This window comes from Fusarium subglutinans (assembly GCF_013396075.1).
Source record: "Fusarium subglutinans strain NRRL 66333 chromosome Unknown NRRL66333_c0000164, whole genome shotgun sequence".
Taxonomy (NCBI): Eukaryota; Fungi; Ascomycota; class Sordariomycetes; order Hypocreales; family Nectriaceae; genus Fusarium; species Fusarium subglutinans.
Genome location: NW_023502227.1, coordinates 24,459 through 41,261, shown reverse-complemented (window position 1 = coordinate 41,261; position 16,803 = coordinate 24,459). Strand labels below are relative to the sequence as shown.

The window sequence follows — 16,803 nt, the reverse complement described above, 5'->3', positions numbered from 1 at the left end:
CTTGCATTTGGCTTCTTCTTTTTTACGTGTCTTGTGAAATTACATTCAGCACTGGACTTACACCCAGCTATGCTCTATATTCTGACAATCTCTACTCGAGCACGATCGTATATTTGATGGCCCATCATATCCTCGCCGCTTCCATTTGGAACCGGGGGAGGATATAATGTCATTCGTGCATAGGTACCTGCGCCGCGACGCTTAGAAAGGTAGCCAGGATTGATAAGGAGGACACTCTCGACGACCTGAGGTTCCGTTAGTAAGAATGAAGACAAAAAAAGGAGCCAAAGAGACGTACTTTTGCAAATGGAGGTAGCAAACTAGGTACAACCATGACATCTGGCCTGACATTCACCATCTCTCCCAGTTCAAGATAGCTCAAATCTAGACTAGCACCAGTAGCCAAACCATCTTCCGTACCAGTTTTAGGTAGCTTAGAGCGATCTGTAGGAGGAAACAGCGGGAAGTAATGCCGCTGCTCAACTAGGTACCGACACAACCGACTCATGAGATCACTGCCAGGTTGTCCACCACCGCGAGACACAACCTCCTCCGAGCGGAGCTGGGAGAGGATGTCCTGGGATGAAACACCAAGGACAAGTTCGTTGATCGAAAGAGTCATAGGGTTTGTGACAATGCGGACCATTTTGGGAAGGCCAAGCTCCTTACGAGGGATCGAGTCTTGAGGCCATGAGACATGTTTTGACAATACGTCGCGGATGGACGGGACAAGGATGATGGTGATTTGTGGGTTGGAGGCTGCAAGGCGGTTGAAAGCGGGAGCAACAAGGTATTTAAAGACTGTTGCCATAGTAGCTGTATCGGGGTCAAAGTTTGCCTCTTCAGGAAGATCGAAATCTCCCGTGGCAATAAGAGGATGATCGATATCGAGGAACGGCCCTGTGAGGACAAGCGCATCTACATAAGTATCACCTGCTTGGCTGCACAACGCATGAAGTGGCTCAAAATCGAGATTATCGTCAGCAGTATAAGGTCCAGAGGCGTAGAGAATGCTCAAAGGTGCAGGTTCTGAATCTTCGTCCATAGCATCAGGACCACCACGGAACCTCTCACGATGCCCCTCGAGTGCAGAAGGCGAAGAGGCAGCACTGGGAAGTAGAGGGGCCTCGAGAACCTCCTTCACGACAAATTCGTTCCCTGAGGCGTTGGTACCCCGAAAAGCGACGATTTGGCCGGGGAAAAAGCTCCATGAGCGGATGCTGTCCATTTTTAGGGGTACCCGCAAGCCCATTCCCGTTCGTCTGGAGGTTTCCAGTACCAGTGACGCAGCATTTAGTTTTCCTTCTGAGGAGTCAGAAGCGATACGGCCAACAGCCACGACCTCAGTTGTGCTTTGCGCAGCGGCACTGCCGAACTCGTTCTCATCGATCTTATGATGCTGCTGTATAAGAGCCATGAAGTTATCGATCCGGTCGTCGAGGATTTCGCTGGCCTCGGAGAGTTTCATAGCCAATGGCTTGTACCCCAGCTTCTTTTGATCTGAGGCGGCTGTGAGCTTTACTCGAGGCTCGGCAAAAGGCGCAATCGGTGGTTCGGCTGCATTGAGGCGATCGTTGAGAATTTCAACAGTCTCTCCTGGATTCGCTCGATCACTGAACGATGTAGGCCTGGATAATATTAGCAAAGACGAGGCAGTTGGTGAGACGAAGCAACATACGGTAGTCCATTTAACGACTTGAGCTGCTCGCTCATACCTGTCGCTGGCGAGCTCATCCCACCCTTTGGCGTCTCCGTCTTTCTCTTAACAGCACTGCCACTCGCAGCACCCCTGTTCAGCTTTGCTCCCGACGCTGGAGTGCTGGGAACAAGCCCATCTAGCATCCCAAAAACATCGCCGCCCTTCGCTGTGCCTCTCGGTGTGTTGGCGACCTTTCTCTCGGTCTTGACCTGGACTTTTCGATGGCTGTTTTCGAGCTCATCTTGGATACTCTGCTTGAGGTTCCGAAGAACTTCGAGACTTAGGGCCTGAGCATCAAGATCCAGTTTTATACAATACGACTCCCATTTGAAAAAGAGGTCTTCGGCCGAGAGGCCGTGAAGGCGCATAATGGATTCTAGTTCGCTGAGGACATCAGGCTCAAGCGGCTTGTTTGGGGAGAACCGGCCTTCAATTTCGTCAGCCATCATGGGCGTGATAGACCGCGACCGTGGTTGTTCGTAGCAAATCGAGATTGCCGGCAAAGACACAGGTCATATATGGATTGAAAAGATGGCATTGGTAAAGGCCAAAACGTCTGGAGGGGTCTGACTTAAGATGTGGGCGCGACCAGACGCGTCGTATCATAGGTAACTAAATTCCAGACCGCGTTAAGTGGTCAGAAACTAATGGTGCAGTGCAGCCAATGATGCACGGTCAATTTTCTATAAAATCTGCTGGCCATAGGTACCTACTAGTTATCATGTTTAGAACAATTAACTACGGGGTACTAACAATAAAGATACAGACAGGCCACACAGATAGACCATGATTTATGAAAAGAAAACTGTACTTAATTAATCAGTCATTGCTTTCTTATGCTGCAATTTGCTTCTAAAACAGGCATTTCTCAGCCACTATCAAGGTATCGTATCCGCTGTAAATCAAGTACCTATGCGCCGTTACTTTCGTGTAATTGTCCAAACGCCGTCTACTCGGCATAAGCCTGTCCCAGAAATCAACCTGACTATTCGTACCGTCGTGCTCTTCATGGTCCTGTTGACTAACAGTGCTGTAAAAAAGAACTCAAAAACAAGCATTCAAAGTAAAAGAACGTCTATAACCATTCTTTACCTCTCCTTCTCCTGGACAGTACTTTTGTGTTCAATACCGCCCCATTCAGCCCAGACATTATCTGAACCGCCGTAGGTGAAGTTCACATTACCATCTTTGGGGGAGGAACTTGGCGCAATGCCGTCGGTGCTGAGAAAACTGCCAAAGTCACCTAGACTGGCAGGATCTGTATCTAGCAATGGGAGCGTGGAAAAATCCAAATTGCTACTCGCTAAGTCAAAGTTTGGCTCGGAGAGCAACTGCGTTATGGTTCGGCTCAGGGGGGTATCGAGAACGCTCTCCAGCTTGTTCTCCAGATTCAGCCGTGGGCTGCGCCTAACGCTCGCAGGACTTCTGGTCGGCGTTCTTTGCAGAAGCGCCTGTTGGCTAGGAGACAATAAATCTCTCACTGATCGAAGAGATCGCGAGACACTGCGTGTGATAGGTCGATGGCTGGGTGTTGGGCGTGTCGGGGTTTTGAAGAGAGCCAAGTCAGCATCGGCCTTGGATTTGGGCGGCGGCGTGGAAGGACGAATTGGGCTGTTAAACAACGCCTCTATGTCATCATCCATAATGAGATCTTCGTTTTGAGCATCGCAAACTGCGTTCTCCTTTCCGCAGATTTCCTTGTTTTGCCGACAATCCGCTGTCTTAGTCACGTTGGCATCGATCTCTCCCAAGGTCTTCGGTGTACCCTCCTTGCGGGGTGAAGGGAAGAGCAGGCGTCGAGTGCTTCCCAACTCATCATCAAGGTCCATCTCGATGGGACTGTCAGCAGTCCCGGTACCTCTGGAAGCCCGGGAATGGGAAGAGCCCGGTGCTGACTGGCTCATATTCTTAGTGTGATGCCCATCAGCCGCCAGTAGATGAAAGACATTCTGCATGGCTGCATCTTCATCAACTCGTGATCCCATAGAGATAACACCAGCCTGCTTAGGGGATGAACGCTCGGTTGGTCCAATGGAGTCTGTGACTAGGAAAGCTTCTGAAGGAGGATGGGGCGCCGAAGAACTCTTAGTACGGGCACGTTTTGCCTGTGACTCAGGGCCAGCAGATCCCCGCTTCTTTCGACTCTGACCCAGAAGCCCATTATCCCACTTATTCTGTGGGCGGTGGTTGTGATATTTAGACATCCATATACCGCAGGGATTACAGAGCAGTTTCTCTGACCAGTCATTTCGATCGTCACCAAAACCAAGCGTTTTTTTGATAAGGCGATGGGACAGGGGCTTTTTGTCCTTATCCCGTTTCAGAATCTCAATGGCAGTAACCCGGCCAGGCTTCTCTGAGTACTCAACGTTCTCTGGTGCTCCGTCATGTTCCTGAACCCAAATCTTGCGCCAGGTCGGAGTCTCAATGGCACCGCAGTTGGTGCAGAACGGGGGCATCTCGCCAGCTGCGATTGCAGATTCTAGCCTCTGTTTAATGGAGTCCTTCTTGATTTGGTTCTTGTTGGACTTATAGGGCGGGGACGAGGGCATAGGAGGAAAATTGCTTTGCGGGAAGATTGCCTCTGGCAGAGTAGGTAGAGTGTTTGTAATGAAACATGTCTCAGGCGGTCCCAAAGGGTCACTGGCAGCAATCGGTTTGGGAACGCTGACCGATTTGGAACGACGAAGACAAGTGGTGGTGGCATCTGTGGAAGCGCGAGGCGGCTCCGCAAGGACCGACTGTGATAGAGAAGATGGCCCGGCAGGCTCGCTTGCCGGTACAGATGGCAAAGCTAGAACTCCTGCGGACTGTGATCTGCCGAGTGGTCGCGAGGCGCGGGGCTTTGGTGCGATGGCGCGAGTACTTGATTTTGAAGTAGGTAAAGATCCTTCAGTAGATTGGTTAGTTGAAATTGAAGTATTAGGCTCAGAAGAACTAGAGACTGCGCGCACTAATTCAAAGAGGGCATCTTCTTCCATTGCCTCTATAGCTTGGCTGCCCTGCGGTTGAGTAGAATCAGGTACCGAGGATGCAGTGGTAGGGACTGGGCTATCCTTTTCTGGAGCATCTGTCGTAGGAGGAGGTGTCGGTGCATAGCTTCGTGGTTGTTGTTTTGAGATTGCAGGTCGTTTCTGAGAAGAATTTCGAACTAATCTAGGGATGGCAACTTTTTTCGCGGTAACGGGTTCTGACGGAGGGGGGCCAGCAGGAGTTGAGGTTGGGTAAGGGGTGTTGAAGTTCTGGATATGAACGAGCCCTTGCCCTTCTGGCCCGTCTTCGATCCTGAACACTTGAGTTGGAATTCCGGTGTTATCCACGTCTTCCATTACTTTCTGTTTCTTAGGCTGGCTATAAGTCTGGCCCTGTTTGGCTGTCGGCAAGATAGGTTCATCCAACAAGTCGTCTGTTTCATTCTCCGCAAAGCTCGATATTTGTCGTGGTAAGGAGGGCATTGGAGGTAAAACAGGACTGGAAGGAGGGGGACTTGACCGCATGAAAGATTCTGTTCGTGGCATAGGGGGGGAAGACCGTATGTCCGGCGGGCTATCCTCTGAAAAGGCCGGAGTTCCGACAGGTGATTCTGGAGAACGGCCATCCTCTTGACTCGGAGACAAGGCACGAAGGGGTCTTGGGGGTATTTGACTGCTCAGAGTAGCACCTAGCTCCTTGCGCATCGAGGATTCCCTCCGAGGCTTGACGCCTTTGAATCCAGACTGGGCAAGGCCAGTCAGGGGTCCTCCCTCGGGAACGGGAGTAGGTGCCCGGGGAACTTCCTGTAGATGATTCCCAGCGACTGCCTCATTGTTTGCGTTAACAGGACGGAAATTTCGAAGAGAACCAGCGGTACTAGCAGTGACACGTAGAGACTCCGGACCTGAAGTGAAGGGGTTAGGAGTAGCCTTCTCGACCTTCATGGGCTTGGCTCTTTTTTTGACTGGCACTGAGCCGCCATCCTCGCCCTCGGTGCCGTCTTCGTACCCTGAAGTGTTTCCTTCAGCGGGCTTCTTTCGCGGCCTACCGCGAGGCCGCCCTGTCGGCGGCTTCCTGCTGCGGGAGCTTCTGCTAGAGGGTCTTGACGTAGAAGCAGCGGTCGTTGACGGAGGGACGGGTATGGGTGCTATGCGTTGAACATCCGATCCTGAGTTGGCTTGACTAATTACGGGATCTATCGAATCTCGTCGTTCAATTACGACAGGTGGTGCGCCTTGAGAAAGCGCAGGCGATGCCACTCGAGACACATGCGCTGTATGTCCGATATGAGGGTTGGCCTGGATGAAAGAGCTCCATTCGGCAGCACCAGAAGCCGCGGCCATTTCAGCAGAGCGGGAGGATGGCAGAGAAACAGGCTGCAGTGGAGCGGGTTGTAAAGGCGTGGATTGCATAGGGTGAGGTGGTATCTCAACGGGTGGCATGTCAGCAATTGGCTCTCGCCTTTTAAACCTGGAACCGACGGTGAACTTGAGCTTGACTTCGATTGTTTCGCGGTTTCCCCCTCCAAAGACGGCAAGCAAGTTCTTTGTGACACGCCCAGTTACCATTTTGGGCGACTGAGACAGCCATTCACCACCACGCATTGAATCGAGTGCCCATGATAACATGCCTTGTCCAACTAAGGGGGTGTCTGGTTCTGAATAATCGAGTGCATAAATGGTGTAGTCGCCCTCATTATCTTGGTTTCCGAGTTCTGGGCTGCATTCGGTGATTGCCTGTAGACACGCTCTCAAGTCGACAATGCCAATAGAGTTTTGTTCATCGAGAGGAATCGTTTGAACGAAGAGGGTTTGTGTCGAACGAGCAAGGCAATTGATCTTGGCCTCCTTGTCAAATGTGTAATGCACCTTGACTGTATATCAAATTAGCAAGTTAACTACCAGACGCATCGATTTTGCATACGGCCCATAGGCCTCACTTGGACGCCTGCTTCATTTGTTTCCACGTTCTGTTGCATCGCCTGACCGTTATGAACCCAGCCGCCTTGAATAGGATTGGGCATTGGTGAAGCCATGGCGGTTAGTCCCCTGACGGGGGAGGTCAGAGATGGCGGTTAAAGAATCAATTGTGAATTATGTCGTCGTCGTATATGGTGGGTTTATATCATGTAAGTAGAGACAAGGCAGCGACGGCCAAGAAGAAAGAAGCAAAAGGTCAAGAAGTGAAGTTTGACAGTGGGTATTTCAACGATGCGTAGGGAATAGTAGTGGGGAGGTCTAATGTTCGAGCTCGTTGGCCGGGACGTGATATCAAATTCGGGAGGCGGGCGTCATGTTCGTGACGCGCTCTAACCCGCCAAAGTCGCGTCGTGGAGCGAAGGTGGATCAAGTTAAAGTGCGTGCCGATAGTTTTGCGCGCTGGCTAGACAACGAGAAAATAGAGAAGAATATAATGAAAAATGGGGAAAAGATATTGATGGGACTGTGGTTAATGAGAGAAAAGGAGAACTTGAACCAAACCCCTAATTTGAAATATCAACGATAAAAAGTCACAGATGTTGTGATGCAGCTTCAAAGGCGTGTTCCGCTTGAATGAAACTGAAGAAAAGATGGAGGGTCGCCGTGTCACTCCAGTGGTTGATGAGCCAATAACCCCTGTCAATTACCCTTTTAGTGCCTGCAGTCGGTGACGTGAGTTAGCACAATCTTCACCTTCTAGACGCGCTGCCCGGAGCGTGATCCACCTTTTCCGATACGGAGCGGTCCAGTGGGGCCGGAAAAGTTGGAGCAGAGCTCACCTTTGTTCACTCAAGTTGTCTCGTACTTTTGAAAAGGTACGTATCTTTCTAGTTGGTTGTGAACCTGAGCCTTTTCGCAGGCCGTTTTGCTATGGCCAACCCAGTAACTGCGGACTTGCTTCGATGACGGGAAAATGGATAGAAATGAGCCAGAGAAAGACGAAGATGTCTCGTCTTTCTTTCGAGGCTCTTCTTGCGGCGGGACACTGTCCTTTTTATACTCTTGCCCTCTGCCTGAGGTCATCTAATAGACTCTATCGGGTGCCTGCCTACAAGAGATAGTTTGCCAACTGGATCCTTTTGCTGGTCGTGTTCCCTTATCTCCGCATTTCGTTTGTTTCTCTCTCTCCCCTGTCTGTTCTCCGTATCTATCCATCCTTTTATGTATGTATTAGCCATGTCTGGAAAACAAACATGAGTTGGTGTTTCTTCTTCGGCTTACATACCGGCCCATCTGGCCCTCCACCACCGCATCTGCCCCTCTTTGGTCATTGGTCATGTCCCAAAATAAAGTCGCGACAAAATGAGACTATTCGGCCAAGGTTTCATCTCTCGCCAAAATGATTCTTGTTGTTTTTATCCCAACCCCACTTCAAGTCTCTCGTTCGCCACTTTCGATATGATCATTGTGGACTTCATGAGCGCAAATGTGACTCCATGTGGGAGGAAAAAAGCATCATGTATTTTGAAGCACATTTCTCTTATCGCTTATCATCGCAATTCATCTATCAGCACTCGGACTACATGATTTACATTTCGTAGTGGCATCTATTTTTACATTTTACTATCCAAGCATTGGTAGGATGCGAGGCATTACAACCGGCTTCCAGGGAGCGACTCATCCGCCATCCAAACAGCCTTGCCTTGGTCATCCACTGCCGTCTTGCGAGCGATAATCTCTCTGGCGACCTCGGCGATGCCTTGGCGACCATTGCGTGAGGACACGATTTTGTTGGCCAGCTGCTCCTGGGTATATGTGCCCCTTGACAGAATCTGTTCGATCTCTTTCTCGGATGGCACACCAAGTTCCCGGTGGGGGTATTCCTTGAATGTGCGATCAGTGAAAAGGGCTAGTTCATTATTGGAGTCGTATTCGAAGAAGGGCTTGGCCACGTTTGTGCCTCCAATCGCCTCGAGGGACTCGGGCTGCCACTTAGGCGCCTCCTTTCGGATGAGCAGTGCTGATACACCCTCGGTGAAGTCGGGATGCTGCATAAACTTGGTGGCAATCTGGTGCTCCCTCTTAAATGTTTCAGCGATGTCCCACTCACCGCCTACACGCATCTGGCGAAGAGCCACATGCACAGCTGTAGGTGATCGCTTGTGTAGAGTCTTGAGCTGCTTCTGCGCCCACTCCTCAGTTGGACCCCGCTCAGCCTGCAAGGCAGCAATGATCTCACTGATGGTGTGCTTGTTAAAGCATCGGTCGATTGCCTGGCGAATCTCGCCGCTCAAGGTTATGGGCTGGTCGTATGGAAGACCGGTACAGAATTCTTCAAGAGTTTGGTTGATGAGTGCCAGTCGTTCAGACAGACCGTCGCTGTCCCGGAACCGCAGTTCGGCTAAACGTGCCTCTAGATCAGGCAAGCTGGTAGAATGCAGGTAGTGGGTGGCAATACCCGAGTAGAAGACGTTGGGGCCAGTGAGTCGCTCGCTGGTAAGCGCAAGGAAAGTTCCGACAGATCCGTTCATTCGAGGAAGGAAGAACGAAGCGCCGACATCGGGGAAGAATCCAATTGTAGTCTCGGGCATGGCAAAGACAGTCTTCTCGGTCGCGATTCTGAAAGGAGCATGGGCACTCAAACCAACACCACCTCCCATAGTGATACCATCCATGAAAGCGATGTAGGGCTTCTTGTATGTCGCAATGTAGTGGTCCAGCTTATATTCGAGGGCAAAGTATTGTGCCGATTTCTGCCAGCCGTCGTCACTCTCCGAGTTGAGATTGGCGAGTGCAGTAACGTCACCTCCAGCGCAGAGAGCCTTTTCGCCAGCACCCTTCATAACGACAACATTGGCGAGATCAGACTTTTCCCATTCGATTAGTCGGGGCACAATCTTTCGGATCATCGAGGCATCGAGTGAGTTGAGCTTCTTCGGCCGGTTGAGCATGACGGTTCGTAGGCCATACTTGCTCTCGAAAACTACATCATTTGGATCATCGCTTCGCTTCTCTCGGATGTTGGTGGCTTCGGACGAAAGCTATGGCATGAAATTAGAATCCATAGCAATGAAAAACCCAGATGATTGTGTTCACCTGTCGTGCACCTAGCGAGGTGCTCAGAATCTTTGATTGCTGGACCATATTGAAGATTCTTGGTGAGCTCCGATTTGTAACATTAGCTGAGGCACAAGCTCGGACTGTCAAAGTTCGAAATGTCATTGTATGAGAAGAAGAATTGGCGATGCGCACATGCGATCGACATGCGCATCGAGGTGAAGAGAGGGGGTATAAAATGGCTTTGGAGTCTTGTCCGAGGTCCGCGGCAATGCTTTTTCAACCGTCCGCAACAAGCCGCCTAAGAGCCCAAAAACCCATACCAAGGTTAGCTACCACCCTTTTGGTGGAGGATTTGCTCTCTACTATCGTCACATGACTTCTCATGAAGCTCGAAAGGTGGGTCCGCAATATCAGCCAATCAGACCCGTGCTCAACTCGTGGTCGACTTTTTGACCTATTTGCGATTCAGCCTTGCGCGCATCTCCAACACCAAACTATCAGAATATATCCAAGATGTCGACGGACCCCAAGATTCAGTATGTCACAACAAGTCCCCCTTTTCAGTCCCACAGTACTAACAGACTAATTAGGGAGCTTCTCAGCAAGTCGCGCAATGAACTCACGTACGTGACAGGCATCTCTTCCTCTTCGTCCAGCCCCGCGACAAGTCCTCGATTGCTAACACATCATCCTCTAGTGAGTACGAGATTGCCCAGCTAGAAGAACACGAGTTCTCTGCCGGCCCTCTATCTATCCTTCAGACCGCCGTTCGATCGCACGTGCAAGTGCTCATCTCCATCCGCAACAACCGCAAGCTCCTTGCGCGTGTCAAAGCCTTCGACCGCCATTGCAATATGGTGCTGGAGAATGTAAAGGAGATGTGGACAGAGACCCCTCGGTTAGCAAACGGGAAAAAGGGTCGCCCGGTGAACAAGGATAGATTTATCAGCAAGATGTACGTCTACAACACAACAACTTGTCAATTAGCGGTGACAGGATGGTCCAAGTTGAGTGCTGACTTTACAACAGGTTCCTACGGGGCGATAGCGTCATTTTGGTTCTTCTCAGCTAATGATTCACTACCGCCATGATTTTGGGGCGATGGGAGCTCGAATTTAAGAATGGGATGTTTGTATGTCTTACGGGCAAGACTCACAGGGACTACATAGGCGTTGAAAACATGTTGATTTCCCCATACCATATTACGTTCATTATACGTCTTATCAATATTTGCACACTGCCGATTACCCCGGCCTTACTGGCTAACAGCAGAGGTCATAAGACTGCCTAGCTGCTCAAGCCCAGGAAGAAGCTGGCCAACCCCCAGGCTCCAGGATCGGGAACCTCCTGATAGCCACTACCTCCGATATAGACCGTCCGACCTAGGCTGGCTTGCATACCCTTCGTCTTATTAGCGCCCTCCAGTGCTGCGTCAGCTGCCTTCTTGACATCTCCTGTTTGGTTAAGAGCTTCCACGAAAGGATGAAGGGCGTCGACTAACGTCCTATCTCCAGGACGAGCAGGCGTGTACTTGGCTAAAGCATCGCTACTCATTTTGAGGGCCTTGGCCCAGATTTCGGGCGAGGCCGTGCCGGGTGACAGCTCACGAAAAGCATGAACCAGGGCGTTGAGGAAAATGGCATATAGAGCTCCAGAGGTTCCATCCATGGCCGTTTCCACGATCGTTACGATTGAAGAGAGATCCACGACAATGTCGCCGGTAAGAGGTTGCTGATCAATGTGCTTAAGGATTGCTGTATTATGTCAGTGAATGGCTTTTCTTAGGGGCCACAATGCGTCGGACTGACCTTCAGCGCCTCGTTTCAACCCAATTCCACAATCACCATCTCCGACGATAGTATCGTAGTGGGTGACCTCTGGCTCGGCATCAATCACTTTTTGCAGGCCTTTCTTCAACACTGCTTGCGCGGTACTAGGGTCTGTTTTTAGACCACTAGACTTGATATCCCCTATGGCACCAGCACGGCCGGTTCTTGTATTGTTATTCTTGGCTTCCCAGGTGCTGGCCTGAACGGGTGCGGACCATCCAACCACCTCACTGGGAGCATCAAGCAATTCAATCATGCTTGGAGCTTCGAAATCAGGCGAGACCACATTAAGAAGGGAGATGCTGAAGCCGAGACCGTTCAAACTGGTCATGAATGTTCCACTGAGTATTCTCACGGGCCGGATACTGTAATTTGACTCAAGCTGACTCGCAACTTCTGCAGTGATGCCGCCCAACTCAAGAACGCTGACTCCTCCCAGGTTGTTGATCATGAGAACAACTTCTTTGGAATCGACGTTCACAAAAGCTCGATCCTTGTCTGCGGTGTTGAGTAACTGCTTGAGCATTTTACTTACGAGATCAGGTAGCTCGGCCTTCTCACGGCCAGAGCCGGGTTCATTGTGAATACCCATTCCCAGCTCTGCCTCGTCTGCCGCAAGACTGCCCTCTGTATCGGCCTTTCGACCAGGAACATGCACATGTTCGAGACTGGCGCCCACACTGACGAGGTTGTCTGCTGTCAGTTGTGCATATTTGGCAACTTGATCCAGTGGCTTTCCTAGAGCTGCGAGGGCCCCTGAAATTTTGTGAACGAGAACTGTACCTGCAATTCCACGACGACCGACTTTTCCGGCTTTTGCACGACCAACACCAACATCGTCGCCAACTACTACCATCTTAACCTCAAGCCCTGCAGCCTTGGCCTTCTCAACAGCCATACCAAAGTTGAGGACGTCACCGGTATAGTTCATTACGGTGACCAGGACGCCTTTTGACGTATCGACACGAGAGGTAATTGCTGTGCGTATTTGTTCTGCTGAGGGAGATGCGAAGATGGTTCCAGCTACAGCTGCGGAGAGCATGCCTTGGCCGACCATGCCGGCGAATGAAGGCTCATGGCCGGAGCCACCTCCTGAGATAATGGACACTTGTGCTTTGGCATTGGGATCAGGACGACGATAGATGACTTTGAAGTCTGGATCTAGGGCGAGCGACGGGTTGATGAGGGTGAGACTATGGAGAGCTGAGGAGACGAGGTGGGTTGGATCGTTGACAAAGTGTTTGGCTGACATGGTAATGGCAGGATGAAGCGAGATGGTCAACCGGTATTATCGAGATGAGATGAAATGGTTCTTAGTTAAGAAGATATTATTGATCAATTGGGTCTGGCATCTGAGTGATTCAAGCTTCTTAAGTACCAGCTGCCAAGATAACCGCCACTCTGGAAGTGGCAATCGGATGAGGTTATGCTGGATTTACGGACTCAAGCGATGAAGGATGGATGAATGGGAGCCAACACCGAGCTCAAGTGGGGGAATCGCGGGGTTTGTAGCGGGGTTGGAGCTGTGAGGCCTGGGTACTCTAGGTACTGTACCTAGAGAATGTGTCACGACCGAGATGCCATTCATGGATATTGGGTATTCGGTTTAGGTATGCCGAAGTTCTGCCCACTGTTGATGAGCATGTGGCCATTGACTTGCAATCATGAGACTTGTATGGGCTGGGCATACCGGATGTTAATGATGGAGATGTTGAGAACCGCGTAATTCTACGGAATGTATAGATTGGAAATGGGGGCGGAGGTTAGTCAACTGTCAGGCTTCAGACAGACATCGGAGGCTTAAAAAGTTGTTTATTAACTCCCTCGTCTACAGTATTGTCAAATGGTTGGGGGGCAATATAGAGGCAGCATTGCATGGGCATGCGTGTAACCACCGGCTTTCCTATTCAAGTAATATCCTAATTTTCGTCACAACTTGATACTAGCTTGTGAACCGTGTTTTTATAAGCTTAATTAAATGCATTACAATCCAGCCAAGGCGATTCTTTTGCCAATATGTAAGCCCAGTAATTAATCGGTTAATAATTGAGAATGAAGTAATGAAATAAAAAAACAGAAGCGTATTTGTGCCCCTATTGGTGTATTGTTCTCCGAGGAACAGGGTGGAAGAGAATGCAGACACGATGAAATGGCTGGCAGAATCTAAAACATTTCCGCTTCATCTCGTGATGCAATTCTGTTCTAGAATGCCGAATGCGTAGTTTATAAATAACATCCGACTCATAAATTCCTACCTTATTCAGAGACTTTTAGGTTACGGGTCCAAATAACAAGAAGTCGATATCCTTGATAACTTTGCGACATCCTGCATGCTCTAGTTAACTCCCGGACAGTACGTACATATGGATAAAGTTCAGATCCATTGGCTGAAACAATTGCTAGACTGAAAACCAAAGCTCGTTATAGATAAAGAAGCTGTCTATCCTGTGTACGCGTCAGGATACAGTGCATACCTACGCATGCTCGGTTAGACATACCTAGGTACGTATTGAGGCAGGGGTAAATTTCCGGCTGCATTCCCACATACCGCTCCACACAATACTGTATCCCTGCCACAGTATTTCTAGAATTTCTTCAACGGCGCACGCTAACACGGGAATAAAATAACCTAAACTAAATAATTAAACAAAGAGTTCCGTGATCCCGGCTTGGCTAACTCGCTAAGTAAAGATGGAATTGCCTTTCCTGGAAAGTGAAACACACGCGCCTATGTAGGTAGGCATACGATACGATGCTTGCCCTAAGGTACGGAATGATATTTCTTTCAGACTCGGCCGAATTAAAAGAGATGCTCCATAGTTTCTTATCCGCTCTTCAGGTCATGCAGAAAAGGGATTGAGCCAACGATTGGATCGTGCTGGCTCTAGGAACCGCATTTCTTCTAGGAACAAATGGAGCACTGCTGACACTGGAGCCGATCATAATCAGGTACTGTGCAGTGCATTGCATGTCTGCTTGCGTACCTCTCTCACATTGCTCTCGCATTCCGTTTCTCGTGACAGACTGGAAGTCCTAACTGTCGCCTGTGTACTCCGTATGTGAACCCCCTGACGATCCGCGTTCCCGTTAGGATCCATGTTGTTGCTCCGCCTCGAAGCACAAGCACAAGCATCCATCACATCGTATGTATGGCCCCGATGAGCCCGAGCCATGATGAGCTCCCGCTCTCCTTGGACAAACCCATTTCCAAGGGGACCCTTCCCTCCAACCTAGGTTCAGTGGAGTCCCTGACGTATCGTCCAACATCAATGAATGAATGTCAGCAGTGGCCATGCCCACAGCAAAAAATTGGGGTGTTTCGAGCATCCATCCCCCTTCTTGCCATGCCAATTTTAGAAGGAAGGACATCTTTTCTTTCTCCATATCGATTCCCATTCCCATTTCCTTGACATCCTCATTCCTTTGTTGTTCTTGAGCTGCTTACTTAGGTACACTCTTTTCGTCTACGTGGTTGGATATTTCTATCACCATATATTGCTGAATTCATTCTTGGCGACGCACGCCTCTAAGTGGGATACACGAGCCGAGCTTGGCATCAAACAGGGTCCAGTTCGTCTGTTATTCCCGTCTTTTCATTGTCTTGGTATTCCGAGTTTTGGGTTAAGCTGCCAAGATGCATTCATTACTTCGAGCAACTACTGTGGTACTTGGCTGGGCAGCAGCAGTCAATGCCTACGACGTAACATGGGACGACAACAGTGAGTCTTATTTTTATCGAAAAAGTAGTGGAACTAATGCATCGTGGCAGAATCTATCGAGAACGCTGCCGGCCAGGCAGCTTATGGCTTGGTAAAATACTACACAGGAAATAACACCGGCGATACACCAGGAAACCTGCCAGATCCTTACTACTGTAACTCTCCCATACCAATCGAGCCATAGACATTTATTGACAATTAATAGGGTGGGAGGCTGGCGCGATGTTTGGTACTCTCGTTGATTATTGGTGGCTCACTGGTGACGACTCTTATAACAACATCACGAAACAAGCCATGATCCATCAAGCCGGCACAGACGGCGATTACATGCCCGATAACCAGACAATGACTGAAGGAAACGACGATCAAGGTTTCTGGGCAATGGCTGCAATGTCAGCAGCTGAGCATCAGTTCCCAGATCCTCCTGAGGATACACCCGGATGGCTCGCCCAGGTTCAAGCTGTCTTTAATGAGTACGTCAGTCGCTGGGACGCAGATTACTGCGACGGTGGTATGCGTTGGCAGATCTTTAAGTGGAATACTGGTTACGACTACAAGAACGCTATCTCCAATGGCTGCTTTTTCAATGTCGCTTCTCGGTTAGCGCTGTATACAGGTAACGACACTTATTCGGACTGGGCTGAGAAGTTGTGGAAGTGGCATGAGGATTCTGGCATCATCACCGACAAGTTTGCAGTTCAAGACGGTGTTCACATCAGCGATACTAAAGGAGAGAAATGTACCGATATCGACAAAACACAGTGGTCCTACAACACAGGTATCTTCCTCCACGGCGCCGCGGTCATGTACAACCTTACTTCGAGCGATAGCTGGAAGAAGCGGGCAGACGGTCTCCTCGATGATGTTTTCAACAAATTTGTCAAAGATGAGATCATCTACGAGCAATTTTGCGAGCCTCACAAACAGTGCAGTCAGGACCAACAGAGCTTCAAGGGGTATCTTGCACGGTGGCTGGCAGCTACCACGCAACTTTATTCTTCTACAAACGACAAGATCATGAAACTCATCAAGACAAGTGCCCAGGCCGCCGCCAAGATCTGCACAGGCTCACCCACGGAGGGTTACAAGGGGCCCGCAGGCACAGCATGTGGCTTCTCTTGGACGACGGGTAGCTTTGATGGTTCTGTTGGAGTTGGCCCCCAGATGAACGCCCTCTCGATCATCATGTACACGCTGGTGGAGAGTGCCAAGGGGCCTGTCACCTCCAAGACCGGTGGAACGTCCAAAGGAAATCCGGGTGGTGGAAATACGGACATTAACGACAGTGACGGAACCCCTCCAATGAAGGACATCACGACGGCTGATAAGGCTGGCGCAGGTATTCTGACGTTCCTTTTCCTTGCCGGTGTCATCGGGGGTGTTTCATTCTTAGTCATCGACTTTTAGACTTTTAAGCTTCTATGGTAGGGTATGGCGTTGAGAGGCGGTGTCTGTTATATTTGTTGTTTTGGGGCGTTGAGAGGTTGCTAGTTTGGATACCTTGGACTTGACTTGGTCTCAGACTTCTAAGCCAGGCTGCAGAGTTTTATTCACAAATCTTATTGAATGCGTTGCCCATGTTTATGGACCCACGATGATCCATG

General features: G+C 49.9%; 6 protein-coding genes across 6 annotated transcripts; 2 read left to right on the top strand and 4 right to left on the bottom strand.

Moving 5' to 3' along the window:
- Positions 1 to 74: 74 nt before the first annotated feature.
- FSUBG_9952 (DNA polymerase alpha subunit B) lies at positions 75 to 2,145 on the bottom strand (the record flags this gene model as incomplete). The annotated part of the gene is made up of 3 exons (XM_036688519.1): positions 75 to 245; positions 299 to 1,628; positions 1,679 to 2,145. 3 exons carry the CDS (start codon positions 2,143 to 2,145, stop codon positions 75 to 77), a joined length of 1,968 nt encoding a protein of 655 aa, XP_036534546.1.
- A 642-nt stretch (positions 2,146 to 2,787) lies between these two features.
- Positions 2,788 to 6,707, bottom strand: FSUBG_9951 (CENP-A multicopy suppressor 2; the record flags this gene model as incomplete). Its single annotated transcript, XM_036688518.1, has 2 exons — positions 2,788 to 6,545; positions 6,596 to 6,707. 2 exons carry the CDS (start codon positions 6,705 to 6,707, stop codon positions 2,788 to 2,790), a joined length of 3,870 nt encoding a protein of 1,289 aa, XP_036534545.1.
- Positions 6,708 to 8,243: 1,536 nt separating this feature from the next.
- On the bottom strand, positions 8,244 to 9,735 carry FSUBG_9950 (enoyl hydratase; the record flags this gene model as incomplete). Its single annotated transcript, XM_036688517.1, has 2 exons — positions 8,244 to 9,632; positions 9,688 to 9,735. The coding sequence occupies 2 exons, from the start codon at positions 9,733 to 9,735 to the stop codon at positions 8,244 to 8,246; spliced, it is 1,437 nt and encodes a 478-aa protein (XP_036534544.1).
- A 429-nt stretch (positions 9,736 to 10,164) lies between these two features.
- On the top strand, positions 10,165 to 10,723 carry FSUBG_9949 (small nuclear ribonucleoprotein Sm D2; the record flags this gene model as incomplete). Its single annotated transcript, XM_036688515.1, has 4 exons — positions 10,165 to 10,187; positions 10,242 to 10,274; positions 10,349 to 10,606; positions 10,681 to 10,723. 4 exons carry the CDS (start codon positions 10,165 to 10,167, stop codon positions 10,721 to 10,723), a joined length of 357 nt encoding a protein of 118 aa, XP_036534543.1.
- A 215-nt stretch (positions 10,724 to 10,938) lies between these two features.
- On the bottom strand, positions 10,939 to 12,732 carry FSUBG_9948 (dihydroxyacetone kinase; the record flags this gene model as incomplete). The annotated part of the gene is made up of 2 exons (XM_036688514.1): positions 10,939 to 11,405; positions 11,460 to 12,732. The coding sequence occupies 2 exons, from the start codon at positions 12,730 to 12,732 to the stop codon at positions 10,939 to 10,941; spliced, it is 1,740 nt and encodes a 579-aa protein (XP_036534542.1).
- A 2,382-nt stretch (positions 12,733 to 15,114) lies between these two features.
- Positions 15,115 to 16,606, top strand: FSUBG_9947 (DFG5; the record flags this gene model as incomplete). Its single annotated transcript, XM_036688513.1, has 3 exons — positions 15,115 to 15,199; positions 15,250 to 15,354; positions 15,405 to 16,606. 3 exons carry the CDS (start codon positions 15,115 to 15,117, stop codon positions 16,604 to 16,606), a joined length of 1,392 nt encoding a protein of 463 aa, XP_036534541.1.
- Positions 16,607 to 16,803: the final 197 nt, after the last annotated feature.